The sequence below is a fragment of the Nerophis ophidion genome, linkage group LG12 (genome assembly GCF_033978795.1).
Source record: "Nerophis ophidion isolate RoL-2023_Sa linkage group LG12, RoL_Noph_v1.0, whole genome shotgun sequence".
NCBI lineage: Eukaryota > Metazoa > Chordata > Actinopteri > Syngnathiformes > Syngnathidae > Nerophis > Nerophis ophidion.
In genome coordinates, this window is record NC_084622.1 from 61,594,483 (window position 1) to 61,609,367 (window position 14,885).

The 14,885-nt window shown below is 41.3% G+C and overlaps 2 protein-coding genes across 2 annotated transcripts in view; one reads left to right on the forward strand and one right to left on the reverse strand.

The window, feature by feature from the left end:
- Positions 1-4,835, reverse strand: part of LOC133563667 (uncharacterized) — a 57,190-nt gene extending 52,355 nt beyond the window's left edge. Inside the window, exon 1 of the mRNA XM_061917931.1 lies at positions 4,696-4,835. The gene's annotated coding sequence lies outside the window, so the exon portion shown is untranslated. The remainder of the gene's footprint in view (positions 1-4,695) is intronic.
- LOC133563665 (CTD small phosphatase-like protein 2-A) overlaps positions 1-14,885 on the forward strand; it is a 49,021-nt gene that overhangs the window by 15,706 nt on the left and 18,430 nt on the right. Inside the window, exons 2-6 of the mRNA XM_061917928.1 lie at positions 946-1,157; positions 7,986-8,121; positions 8,204-8,350; positions 11,712-11,939; positions 14,160-14,253. Of these exons, the coding sequence (XP_061773912.1) occupies positions 969-1,157; positions 7,986-8,121; positions 8,204-8,350; positions 11,712-11,939; positions 14,160-14,253 (794 nt within the window). The 5' untranslated portion in view covers positions 946-968. The remainder of the gene's footprint in view (positions 1-945; positions 1,158-7,985; positions 8,122-8,203; positions 8,351-11,711; positions 11,940-14,159; positions 14,254-14,885) is intronic.

The following is a 14,885-nucleotide window of genomic DNA, read 5'->3' on the forward strand; positions in this document are numbered from 1 at the left end:
AATGAGGATAGAGATGCACTTACTTTTATACCTGTTGGGAGTGCATTCCACATTGATGTGGCATAAAAAGAAAATGAGTTAAGACCTTTGTTAGATCGAAATCTGGGTTTAACGTGGTTTGTGGAGCTCCCCCTGGTGTTGTGGTTATGGCGGTCATTTACGTTAAGGAAGTAGTTTGACATGTACTTCGGGATCAAGGAGGTGTAGCGGATTTTATAGACTAGGCTCAGTGCAAGTTGTTTTACTCTGTCCTCCACCCTGAGCCAGCCCACTTTGGAGAAGTGGGTTGGATTGAGGTGGGATCTGGGGTGGAGGTCTAAAAGTAACCGGATTAGCTTAAGAGTGGATGTGACTTAAGAGTGGGCGCAACCTAAGAGACTTACACTGGGCGTGACTTATAGTGGGGGCGACTCAAGAGTGGGCATAATTCAAAAGTGGGCGTGTCTTAAGAGTGGGCGGAACTTAAGAGACTTACAGTAGGCGTGACTTACAGTGGGCGCAACTCAAGAGTGGGCATAATTCAAAAGTGGGACCGACTTAAGAGTGGGTGTGACTTACAGTGGGTGTGACTTAAAAGTGGGCGCAACTAACAGTGACTTTAGAGGGGGCGCTTTCCCCACAAAAGCAAATTCCTCTGTCCGTTCGCCCTGAAATGTTCAACACTCGTCTTTTTTTCTTTCGCCATCTTCTTATCAACTTAAACTATTGAGCTGAATTTTGGATTGAAAGTCGTTAGTCCATGAGCTCACAAGCCGTGTCGCTGTGATTGTCTCTTGTGTCCAAACTGACCTGAACTCAAGTGCTAGAGAATGTTTGAAGGCGCTAAGATTTATTGTCTTCTGAGCTATTGGTTACCTGCCCCTGATCATTAAGGTAGAATTTTAGTGAGTCAAAAGTGAAGGTGTGCTAAAAAAAGTAACTGGATGTCTGCTCCCTCCTTGCCAGTTTCTTCCATGTGATGCTGGAGCATGATGCAGCTGAGAGCGCGTAAAGCTCCTCAGCAGCCAACCCTGGGCGGTGGAGTCCACACGTCCCGGGCCAAGAGGAAACACTGTCCAGTGGAATCATCCCCACTGAGAGGCCGAGGAAAAATGCAGAAGAATGAAAGGGGTCTTGTCTCCAGCATAAAGACATTTATTCGGGGGACTGCTGTCAAGGTAAGCATGAGGATGTACACGTTCACAACCCTAACCCTAATTAGGCCATGAGACTTTGGTTATTATCATTACACTTCCAAGTCTTGTTGGTCAACTTACACCCTGAAAGTGCAGTACATGCATTACAAATGGTACCATATCCCAGTGTTTTTCAACCTTTTTTGAGCCAAAGCACATTTTTTGCGTTGAAAAACTGCGGAGGCACACCACCAGCAGAAATTATTATGAAACAAAACTCAGTTGACAGTAAAAATAAGTTGTCGCAATTGTTGGATATGACTTTCAAACATAACTAAGCATGTATCCCTATAGCTCTTGTCTCCAAGTAGGTGTACTGTCACCACCTGTCACATCACACCCTGACTTATTTGCACTTGTTTGCTCTTTTCCTCTGTGTAGTCTTTTACTTCTTGCGTTCCACATTCGGTGGCTTTTTCTCTTTTTTTGGTATTTTCCTGTAGCAGTTTCAGGTCTTCCTTTGAGCGATATTTCCCACATCTTCTCTGTTTTAGCAATCAATAATACAAACCCCGTTTCCATATGAGTTGGGAAATTGTGTTAGATGTAAATACAAACAGAATACAATGATTTGCAAATCCTTTTCAAGCCATATTCAGTTGAATATGCTACAAAGACAACATATTTGATGTTCAAACTCATAAACTTTTTTTTTTTTTGCAAATAATCATTAACTTTAGAATTTCATGCCAGCAACACGTGACAAATAAGTTGGGAAAGGTGGCAATAAATACTGATAAAGTTGAGGAATGCTCATCAAACACTTATTTGGAACATCCCACAGGTGTGCAGGCTAATTGGGAACAGGTGGGTGCCATGATTGGCTATAAAAGCAGCTTCCATGAAATGCTAAGTAATTCACAAACAAGGATGGGGCGAGGGTCACCAATTTGTAAGCCAATTGTCGAACAGTTTTAAAACAACATTCCTCTACAAACTATTGCAAGGAATTTAGAGATTTTACCAGCTACGGTCCGTAAAATCATCAAAAGGTTCGGAGAATCTGGAGAAATCACTGCACGTAAGCGATGATATTACGGACCTTTGATCCCTCAGGCGGTTCTGCATCAAAAACCGACATCAGTGTGTAAAGGATATCACCACATGGGCTCAGGAACACTTCATAAAACCACTGTCAGTAACTACAGTTGGTCGCTACATCTGTAAGTGCAAGTTAATACTCTACTAGGCAAAGCCAAACCCATTTGTCAACAACACCCAGGAACGCCGCCAGCTTCGCTGGGCCCGAGCTCATCTAAGATGGACTGATGCAAAGTGGAAAAGTGTTCTGTGGTCTGAGGAGTCCACATTTCAAATTATATTTGGAAACTGTGGACGTGGTTTCCTCCAGAACAAAGGGGAAAATAACCATCCGGATTGTCATTGGCGCAAAGTTGAAAAGCCAGCATCTGTGATGGTATGGGGGTGTTTTAGTGCCCAAGGCATGGGTAACTTACACATCTGTGAAGGCACCATTAATGCTAAATGGTCCATACAGGTTTTGGAGCAACATATGTTGTCATCCAAGCAAAGTTATCATGGACGCCCCTGCTTATTTCAGCAAGCCACGTGTTACAACGTTGCTTCGTAGTAAAACAGTGCAGGTACTTTCCTGGCCCGCCTGCAGTCCAGACCTGTCTCCCATGGAAAATGTTTGGCGCATTATGAAGCGTAAAATACGACTAAAAAACCCCAGACTGTTGAACAACTTAAGCTGTACATCAAGCAAGAATGGTAAAGAATTCCACTTTCAAAGCTTCAACAATTAGTTTCCTCAGTTCCCAAATGTTTATTGAGTGTTCTTAAAAGAAAAGGTGATGTAACACAGTGGTGAACATGCCCTTTCCCAACTACTTTGGCACATGTTGCAGCCATGAAATTCTAAGTTAATTATTATATGCAAAAAAAAAAAACTGTATGAGTTTGAACATCAAATGTCTTGTCTTTGTAGTGCATTCAACTGAATATGGGTTGAAAAGGATTTGCAAATCATTGTATTCCGTTTTATATTTACAGCTAACACAATTTCCCAACTCATATGGAAACAGGGTTTGTACTTAAGCCTTTTTTCTATCCTTTCTGTAGACATTGTGGATTGTCATGTTATGATCGGATGTACACTTGCTGTCGTCCAGCATTCTGTTTTTGTTTACTTTGTAGCCAGTTCAGTTTTAGGTTTTTTTCTACATAGCCTTCCCCAAGCTTCAATGCATTTTCTTGCTAGCACTCACTTTTTGTTTATTTTTGGTTTAAGCATTAGACACCTTTTTTACCTGCACACTGCCTCCCAGTGTTTCCAACATCTCCAAAGTAATTAGCTACCGGCTGCCACCTACTGATATGGAAGAGTATTACAGGGTTACTCTGCCGAGCTCTAGACAGCACCCACACTCAACAACAACACATAGTTTGCAGACTATAATTACTGCTTTGCTAAAAATATTTTTAACCCAAATAGGTGAAATGAGTCTGCCACGGCACACCAGATTGTATCTCACGACACACTAGTGTGCCACTGCACAGTGGTTGAAAAACACTGCCTCAACCTATGAGCACATTGGTTTCACCACCAAGAGCTCATATTATGTTTTTTATTTCAACATAACACTTCTTTGGCCAACATTTTGCATAGATTTTGTTTTACTGGCCATCTTCTTGCTTTCTGACTGTCACTTCAGAATGCACCTTTTTTTGGTCCGTTTTATTTACGTACCAAAGTCCTCCAGGCCATGTTGTAGACTTTAACACTTCTACAAATCCCGTTTCCATATGAGTTGGGAAATTGTGTTAGATGTAAATATAAACAGAATACAATGATTTGCAAATCCTTTTCCGTTCATATTTACATCAAACACAATTTCCCAACTCATATGGAAACAGGGTTTGTTTATTGAGTCTACTGACAGATTGAAGCTCGAACTATATGCTTCTTTTTGGTAGAAATGGGCAACAGCAGAGGATCTTTGCATGTACGAGCCAGTCTGCCACACAACAAAAGAGTAGGGAAAAAGCAACTTATTGACTACAACTGAATAAAAATAACTGACTGGCACAACTCTTCGGGTAAAACTTTACCATATATGGTGATATTTGCTGACCTAAGTAAGGCAAATTACATTCCTAAAGTCTCAAATTCCAAAAGGCTCGCTAGGACCAAGTTAAGGAAGAAGGCAATATTGTTTTATAAGTATTTCCCCCATGCCTCCACACTTTGATTTAAAATTTTTGGGACTCATAGCGATCCGCAAAAAAAGTGTACCAACAGGTAAGATGCGTGCATAATAGGAAGCTTTTAAAGCAGCCTAGCCCATTGAAATGAATTGAAATCAATTAAATCTGTGCTCGGTCCTCCTGACACGTTGTCATTTTAACATGTAAGATGCCTTTTTAAAAATAAGAATCTTTTAAATAAGAAATATTGTCTGATAAACTATAATCTGATACACTCTAGTCATACAAACAACAACATTACAATAGTTTTATGAAGTAATATAACACATTAATAATGTACAGCATTTACCTATTCCAGCAGAGTGAAGAGGACTTTGAAATCCCTTTTACTTCTAATTGATGTCTTCCCGTCCCATTCGATCCAAAATCTACAATGAAACAAGTTATAGAATAGGAAAGGCTGAGATAGTAGCAAGTAATGGTGTTGAATAACTGGATATTCCTATGCTATTTCGCAATCGGTGTTGTGACGGAGAAGAGGTGATTTGACACTTTTCAGGCATTACAAAGCAGCAGGGGGACTGTAGAGGACATGGCCGTTGTTCATAACGCGGCACAGCAACAGTCTCCCTTTGAGACCCAGAACAGCCTTTGGCGTGAGCATTAAGCCGAGCTGGGGGGGCGGGTAAACAAGCCTCAGCAGGAACAGGATGTCGGCTGGAAGGCTGTGGAAGCTGGACTACTGCTAAAGGTTTGGTTTCCAGTGGTTGAAATACAAAGTTGTTTCAATCTCTAGCTATACGGTAATGCTAGCAAGTAAGGCCGGATGTTTTGGAGCAGATCAGCATTGCATTCTGGTATCCCAGAAGCATCCCACTCAGCATCTGCCCAGCCTCAGTATGAGTAATGATTTATTTTGGAGACCAGTTGGGGTCTTTCCTCTTTAGCCAAAGCCAGTGGCTGCTCCGCTCTGCCACCCGCAATGTTTCCTTTATGGCCTGACGTAGAGCTTGACCGCCAACTCCCAGCTCCCTCATCAGCCTAATTGTTGATGTTGCCATCCAACTTCTACAGGGCAGACTTGTGTTCTCCAGCCTCGCCGTTCAGCCTCTGTAGCAAGTTCTGCATATCGGAGTTTTTTCCGCTCAAAAGCTTCCTCCACCGCATCCTCCCAAGGGACTGTGAGTTCAACAAAGTACACGATGTGCTGGGAGTTGGACCACAGGACTAGGTCAGGCCGCAAGTTAGTAATTGCTATCTCTGGTGGAACGATGAGTTTCTTTTACACGTCTACCAGCATCTGCCAGTCCCGAGCTAGCTCCAGCTGTCCCAACGTGGGCCTTGATGGTGTCTTTCGTTGCCTTTGTTCCCTCTCTCTAACAAAGGCAAATGGCATATTCAGGTTGGCTGTCCTGGGTGGCAAGGAGTTGTTGGTTGTTCTCCTGCTTTTCAGGGTTGCTGCCAAGCATTTGAGTACTTTGTTATGGTGTATTATCCTTGGGAGAGGCTCACTTTACAGCCAGTGAGGATGTGTCTGAGTGTAGCTGGTGTTGAGCACAGGGGGCATTTTGGATCTTCACCCAGCCATTGGTTGAGGTTTTTGGGGGTGGGAAAGACATCAGAGGTTGCTCGAAGTAGGAGACCTACTCTACTCGATTCCATCTCCCATATGTCCCTCCCGCTGATCTTCCGTTTCTCCACCTCTTCCCACCTTGTCCACTGGCCCTGCTTAGCTTGCACCCAACTTTAACCAAAACAAAAAGCTGAGAGATTACCTTGTATCTTCAAAAAACTTGTAAGTTGAGGTTGCACTGTATTTTTTTACATTTTAAATACACTGGTAAAATCACAAAATGTCCAATACTTTTTAGTGTGTGCTGAAAAGATTAGACATAAATCTTAAATATGATATTCACCCCATCTGTAGGGTGCTCGGAAAGGGATTATAAGTACAGTGGAACCTCGGTTACCAATTACTTGGTTCATAAATTTAAAAGTTTGTCAAGTGAAGCAGTGGTCTCAATAGGAAACGATGTAAAGATGTGTGAGTGGTTCTAGCCTCGACAAATGTCCCTATTTTGCTAAAAAAACAAAATGCTCACTTTGAAGAACGAAAATATAATTAAAAAAATCAAATTGATGAGGTGGAAACTTGTTCAGGGTGCACCCCGCCTTCCGCCCGATTGTAGCTGAGATAGGCGCCAGCACCCCCCACGACCTCAAAGGGAATAAGCGGTAGAAAATGGATGGATGGAATTTAAAACATTTGTATGCTCGTACAACGCTTAAAACCTTTAGCCTATCAGTATGTGGAATTAAATGATGGAATGGATTAATCAAAGAAATGAAACAAAGCACCAATATGATTCAGTCCAAGAGACTGTTCACAAAGTAAACAGAACAAGAATTATGGTCAACATCATGAACCCTTTTTTTACATTTTTTTTATTGAGACAAAGATTATTAATGTAATATTTGTTTACTTAACGTGGTACAATATTTATTTGCAATGTATTTGTTCACTGTTATGTTACAGTGAACAAGGAAATGGGCTAAAATTGCTATGGTATGAAAAGGGGTAGGATTACATAAGCTCAACTTCTTCCTACTCCTTTTCGAAGGTGCTGGAATGAAACCACTGGAAATATGTGATGAATTACATTGTTTGTATGCATGTTGGAAAGAAACTGAAACTGAACTGAAGACAGTGTAATAGTGTGTACTGTATATGTATCAAACAAACATAACAATGGGTGTCATGGATCACCAATCTCTTTACAGTATTTTCCAAACCTCACTTCATTAGTAAACTGCGCTGTCAACATGCACGCGCGCACACACACACACACACACACATACCTATGGTGCTCTCAAAATCATTAACAACCATGTTTCCCCCAATAAAAAAAAAAAGTCAAGTGTCATTTTTACCTTTTTGTTGGTGAATATTTGTGGCACGCGAGTAAGAAAAGATGAATGTTAGTGATGAATGTAGAGAGTGGAGTGGCAGGGAGGAGCAGCAAGCCAAAAGAGAGCCCCACGCCTTTCTTCCTCTTTTGTTCATTTCACTTGGAAAAAGCTGGGCTTTACTTGACCCTTGCTGCACAAGAACTCTGTCCAGCGTGCCTAGTTTTTGGTGATGCTTTAAAATTTGACCTTACTAGTGACCCATTATGTTGTCGTTATTGGCCTTTTTCCTTGCAAATAGTTATTTTTCCTCCTCCTTTCTCGTCTGGTTTGTTGGCTTTTTAGACCCATGTTAAGTTAGCAAAATAGACAAAACTTTGTGAATGGGGAGAAAAGAAACACACGCTATGGCTTGCGTGTCCTGTCCTGTGCAGCAAGTGTTGTGGATATCTCTGCCTCCGCAACAATGATGTGCCTTGCTTTTTGCCAGCAGGCGTGATAGAAATGAATGACTAAGACGTTGGTACACAGAGAGATGGATGGCACACAGATCCATATTTGGCTCAATGTAAAAGTTCATACATTGAAAAGTTTGTAAATTGAGGTTCTACTATATACTGTAGGAAAAGTCTTTTGAAATTGACCTTGTAAATAGTGTGTCAACTCTCTTTTAAAGTGCACCAAAAGTTTTGTAAAAGTTTTTCATTGCATCCTTTTTTGTGTATTTGGCAGGTGGAGCCGGATATTCCCGCCAAGAGGAGTCGCATTGATTGTAGCTCTGAAGGTAATCTCATTACTTCAACACCGCAAACAAGAACCCTTGCCAACAAATCAGTCTCCAGGGTTTGCAGAAAAAGTCCAATTAAAGGTAGAGTTTTGTTCATTTAAGCAGCATGAAGCAATACTTGACGGTCATGTTGTCCACTCATGTTTGTTCTCTCTTGGTTCAGATACAATGACGTGCAACAGCAAGCCCTTAAAGCCAAACGGCAAGCTTGAAGCTCCAGTTGAGGAAGCGAGCAGTACGCCGCGCACTACACTGCTGGGAACAATCTTTTCTCCTGTTTTCAACTTTTTCTCACCAGCAACTAAAACTGGTAAAACAACACAGAATTTCTTCAACTTTGAGTATTTACACATCTGTATTCTACCCGGCAGACATTCTAGTCTTTCCCACAGGACTGCAATCAGTCCATGACACCGGTGTATGAGATTTTATCGGACAAAAACGGGGAGGAAACTAGTGGTATCCTGATCTTACATTATCAAACACCTATCGGATTTTATCAGCTTGCATCTAAAGTCTCTGCAGTGTGTCCACTAGGCCTGGGTGATATGGCCTGAAAATAAAATCCCTGATTTTTTTTCACAAAAAATTAGATTTTGTTCCCAGATTTCAAATCCTCTTCAAAAGTATCTGTTTTTATGTTATGAAAATGTACATTAAGTGTACAGTATATCTTGAAGCCATCACCGCAATTTTTTTTCTTGACACATTTGAAAATAGACTTCATAAACATGATCAAGGGTGATTGGTCAAATGCAGAGAATAATTTCGCCAGCCCTAGTGTGTGTGTGACAATCATTGGTACTTCACTTAATTGTATAGATTGACCCGGTCACAACGTAAGGTACACCTGCACAGGCTCTAGAGCAGAGATGGATACAGGATCTAGAGCAGGAGTGGCCATTATGTTGATCGCGCAGGGTGTGTCAGTCGATCGCCAAGCATTAAAAATAGACCTAATAATGACTAAATATCAACCTTCGCTATGACGGCACTGTTTCTCCGTCATAAGTTCCGGAATTTGCATGCACGTTGCGCAGCCTATTATTATTATCATCATTTTTTTCTATTATGTTTTCATATTCGTGAGAAGCCATAATCAAAATCAAAATGTGATTAATTTTCCAGCGCAAGAGTGGGCCGTGGAGTGTTCCATTAAAATGATGTATTGTGAACAACAAGCTTTGTTTAGAAACAACGAGTAGGGTGGGGGCCGACTCACGCAGACAAAGGTGTGTACACGGGAGGTAAAACCTGTTGGAATTGGGCAGTTTCTTATAAGATTGGTAATGAAAGTTAAAAATAGATTTGGATGTTGTGTCATTTCTCCTGGGGGCTACAACATATTACTTAACATTTTTTCAAGTAAAAAAACAACTTATTTTGTAGGTAAGGCGGTAATAAAAATGCCATGGTGGCTTACCACATTCAATGACATTAAGGGGAAACCCTGAACATCGTGATGTGTTTTTGAATGCTTAAAATGAGCAATATACGAAAATATGAAATATTAGAAATGTGCCTTTTACTTCATTACATATATACTTACAGCTTGTATATCATCATATGAATGGAGGTGTTTTTAAGGGCTTTTATAGGCAGAATAGACTAACTCCCATTGGCTTCAATGTAAGATGATGTTTGATCGCATTTATTAACTATTTAGAATACACATAAGGATTGTGAATGATAAGCAAAATTCCCCAAAAAGTGAAGTTCCTCTTTGAATTGTAGATATGTACTATGCAATTTGACTCAAAAAGTTATGGACCGATTTTCATGAAATTTTCAGGAAATGTCCGCAAAAATACTATTCCTCTTATCTACTCAGAACACACTTCTCCTGCACGCTTTCTCTTTTCCTCCCCTTAACAGCATTCCACGCTCATTGCCGTCCCGCTTTTGGGCGATGTAGTTTATTTTTAGACCAGCCAATGTAAAACGCGCCAGAAAAAAAATAACACTCACCAAGTTTTTGTTTAAAACCATTACATGTCGCGGCATTTTTGCCAGGCTTTTGAAACCGCTTTACTGCGGTATCTAGAATAAAATTACATTTCTATTCAATTCTGTACTTCAGTCATATAAATTATGATAAGCAAGAAACAAAATCCACAACAAACTCTCATAATTATTGCAGCAATACCTAACGTGAAAAAAACAACTTGCTTGCGTTGTAATGTTGATGCTCATATTTCCTGGTGTTTGTGAATGCAACCTCCTTGCCACAACCATCATTGGTGCATAATGTATTATGGTGTAGTGTTATAGTGGCTAGGGCTGAGGCGGATTATGAGGGCTGCTGTTGACGTGTTAAGGTAGGCACTAAGGTTTAAAAACTACAATCTTCTGTTGGGATGCTACAACACTTACAAGACATTACTTGCGCACTATTACTGCCATGCACTTGTTGCAAATGGCTGAGGTTGAGGTCAATTAGCGCATGAATAGACACTGATAGCCATTTTTAACTGATCAGTGATAGGGTCAGGGTAAGGACTTGGGGTTACGTGTTTCCAAGCCCAGCCGATCTTTACCGCAGCTGTTTCCCAGTGTGTGCATGTAAAGATTGTACTCGCATGAAAGGTTCCTTCAAAAGGGATGCATGCTCAAAAAGACACCATCACATTTCCGGAGTCCTTGTTACACAAATGCAGACATGCAGGAGGCGCATGTCCTGAGAGCAAGCTGCAACAAACATGTCGTCTATCCACGGTGCCTCTTCTTAGATACAAATCCTCACCACCATCCCGGAAAATAAACTCAAGTTTCTTCCAAGTACCATTATTACTGCAAAACTATAGAGGAAAAGGAATGGCTAAGCATGCGACACGTACACACACACACACACACACTGAGCAGGACAACACAAGAAGCTAACCACTAATAACATTTCGATGTACCGGTAAAGTAGAGGTGATCGATCCAGATGTCGATTCTATCGATACATAGTATGGTATCAGTGGTTAAATCGGTATTTTTGTGTTTCTGGGGTCTTTTTTGTTAATGTTAATAAAAAATAAGGCTTTCATGGCAAAGCTTAAATGATATAAATGGGAGCCGATAGTAGTTTTAACTTGGTTAGTGGCACTAGCCACTTCATTTTGTTTTAACAGTTTTTAGATGAAATTCAGTACCACAATTTATTGCATGATTTTTTTTAATCATCTGAATACTAGCAAATTCAATAAGATCATACTAATAAAAATATGTTATTATGTTTACTTACTATAGTTTTAAGTTAAGTTACTATGAAATGTTTTTATTTCAATAATCTCGTAAAAAAAAATCTATTCAGGACTTGAAATCAGATCGGTGGCCAAAAATGTTTGCCTACTTTTCTTCTTTGGTCTGGCTACTACTGTTTACATGGGCATTGCTGCCATTATGGAGCTGGCTTTTGGTACCTGTCCCTAATCATGTGTTGTTATTTGTGGCGCTCCAAATTGATTAATTGCCACCTGCTACAAATAAATAAATTTGTGTTTGGAAAACTGCATTTTTCAAGTTCAACTCTTTTTCTTTAATTGTAGGAAAGGCTACTTGAGATGTTTTCTGTTTGTTTTTTTTTTGCATGAAAAAATTATAAAAAGATGACCAGCGAAATACATGATAATTGTTAACATGCAATATTATGGATTGCAATGTTAATTTTGTGGCCCTCGTTTCAGCCACTCCGGGTTCGGACTCTCCTGGCCAAGCGATGGAGGCAGAGGAGATCATGAAGCAACTAGACATCGAGCAGGCAGAGGAAATGCCAAGCAGCACGCTCACATCCTCCGAGGGCATCACCGCTTGTCACGCTGCCCCCATGTTTCCGCAGAGACTGCAGATGACTTCAGACTCCACCATAGAGGACGCAGAGATTGTGACTGAAACTGACATGCCCTCATTAACAGGTAAACACCAGCTCGGAATCTTCCCAGACCCTCAGATTGTTCTGCTTTTACTGCTCAGTTAGCTTTAAACAGAAGTAGGGTTATCACGATACCAAAATTTAAGTAGTGAACCTATACCTATGATACTTATTTGATACCATGATAAAAATGGCTAATCTATGTACTTTTAAATGTACTACTTTACTGAAAACTGTTTTAAACTTTTGAGTATTTAAGATTGTTGTGCCTCAACATGATTTGGCACACTTCAAATTGCAGTCGCCGCTGCCAGGAAGTAACTATACATTGAAAAAATAACCACAACGGCCTCCCTATCCAAACAGTATTGTGCTAATAAATATGGTCATACACACGCAAACACACACACACACACACACACACACACACGCAATCACGCACACAGACTTAAAGACTTAGACTTCCTTTTATGTCATTCAAATTTGAACTTGACAGTAAAGATGAAAACAAAATTTTGTTGCATTAGCTGGTTGTAGTGCAGGATAAAAGAGCAATAAGGTGCAGATATAAATACATAGATTACTGTACAGATAAATATATTGCACTTTTGCATATGCATCCACGTTTATGGAGGTATGTTGTCTTGGCTTTATATTCCCGTAAATTAATCAATTTTTGGGGGGAATTGAGGGGATTATTTGATGCATTCAAGAGTCTTAGGGCCTGAGGGAAGAAGCCGTTACAGAACCTGGAAGTTCTGCTACGGAAGCTGCGGAAGCTGTTTCTAGAGTCCAGCAGTGAAAAGTGTCCTTGGTGGGGGTGGGAGGGGTCTCTGCAGAATGTGTGTGTGTGGTAGACTCGTCAGGATAGAGGGAATATGAAGGCAGCAATGTACAGAGACATCCTGGATGCAAACCTGTTTTAGAGCGCTCTAGAAGTTGATCATCATGTGAATTATGCCGCGGAGAAGAAAAACAAGATGTGAAGTCATATGCAACCCTTTTATTTATTTATTTTTTCCAAGATGGCGCTGCTGTAGTGGCTGCTGTAGGCAGGAGCTCTGTGCTCTTGTGTCATCCTTTTGTGTTTCCCTCTTGTTTTCATGTGTTATTATATTTTTTTGCATTTTGGTCCGGGACCCTTTGGGACTGTGTGACAAGGGGTGCCAGTTTCGTGACCTCTGTGGAGCTTTTTTTGTGGACTTTTGGATCTGCCTCCCGGAAGCCTTTTGGCCATGGAGACCAGCTGCTGGGTCTCTGCCACACCTGAGTCTGTTTGGAGGGACTGGTGGAGATGCGGATGAGGGGACAGGACTGCGGAGCTAGCACTGAGCGCTGGGACGGAGAGGCTTGGCGGTGTCTCGACTGGGTGAGCAGGTGTCGGACACCTCAGTCACCTTGGACGTATCCTCACTCACCCATGCGGACTGGACATTGGCCGAGAGCGGAGTCGGCTGTCTTGGTTGCTTTGTTGGGTCTGCTTCTGTCTCTGGCCATGCTCCCTCCTCCCCACCGGACGATGGCGTGGAACACCGCAGAGGCCACCACAGTGGATATGTTTCTTTTACTTTTTATTCATAGCTGTATGTAGAAGTGTCTGGTTGTATTTGCTGCTTTAATGTCTTTAATGTCCTCTGTGTTCTTTGATGTTTGATGTTTCCCTCTTACACACATGGAAGAGGGATGTGTACTATGGCTATGAGTTGCTGTTTTTTTTTTTTTCCCCCTTGGCCTCAGTCTGCACCCCCACTCCAGGGCCCAGGCTAAGACCGATTTTTTTTTATTTTTTTTAATTTTATTTTAATCTTCTATTCTTCCCCCCCCCCCCCCTGTTTACATGTATGTCATCTTTTTTGTAAGGGGCGCTGGAAGCCGGCAGACCCGTCAGCGATCCTGTTCTGTCTCCCTGTAATGTTTGTCTGATCTTGAATGGGATTGTGCTGAAAATTGTAATTATCCTGAAGGAACTCTCCTGACGGAATAAATAAAGTACTATCTATCTAATCTAATCTATTGAGTGAAACTGTAAATACTTAATCACATGTGATTGTGTTTGTTTTTTTTACATTTTAAATACTTTTCGAAAAGCTTTTAAACGTGTTCACCCAAAAGTAAATAAGCAATTTGTTAAGAACGTCTTTCAAACCCATGACTTCAGGACAGCATAGTCGCTACATCTTCCTTTGAATGTGCAGGTCTTGTGCACTGGGCTTGAAAACTTGCACACCTAAATGAACTATTTGCCCTCTTTCTTTCTCCACAGCTCCTGGTTGTTTGCCAGTTGGCAGCTATCCACACACTTTACCTTCCACCCCTGCAGAGCCGTCATATGAGGATGACTGGGAGGTGTTTGACCCGTAAGTAGATCCCATCTTAAGCCTACAAAAACTCAGAACCAAATGTAGGAGAGCAATTAGCTTCTCCTCATGTAAGCGATACTATGGTCTGAATTTAGCTTGTTTTTTGCAAAATGCCAACATTTTTAAAGAACAGAGCAAGAAAGTTGCCCCATCCGTTGAGGACAGATACCTCCTTCAGTTGATGAACAGAGAGATGTTCATGAAGGATGCTAACAGTTGAGTAGCTCCACCATCCTTTCCGACACAAAGGGCAGCGGCTCCCCAACAACATAGGACTAGTTTTGTCCCGCTTAACCAGACTTTGCCGCACTCTTATGAAATGTTCTTTTCTGGCTTATGTGCAAAAAAATCATGGATCCAAAATCATGCTGAATTATCTCCACTGCTGCATTCTGGAGAGGAATGCTTGCACCTTCCCAGTTTGGGTCTCGGTCATCTACACATGCCTGACCATCCGAGTGCTGTGTTTGACTCCAGTGCTTCACATGGTGGCATCTCCCTTAACAATGTGGTGTTCGCTGGTCCAGACTGGAAGGACGGCTTGCTCGGAGTGTTGAGGCGGTTTAGGTGTGAGAAAGTCGCCATCATGACGGACTTTAAAAAGATGTTTAGCAAGGGAATAGATACGT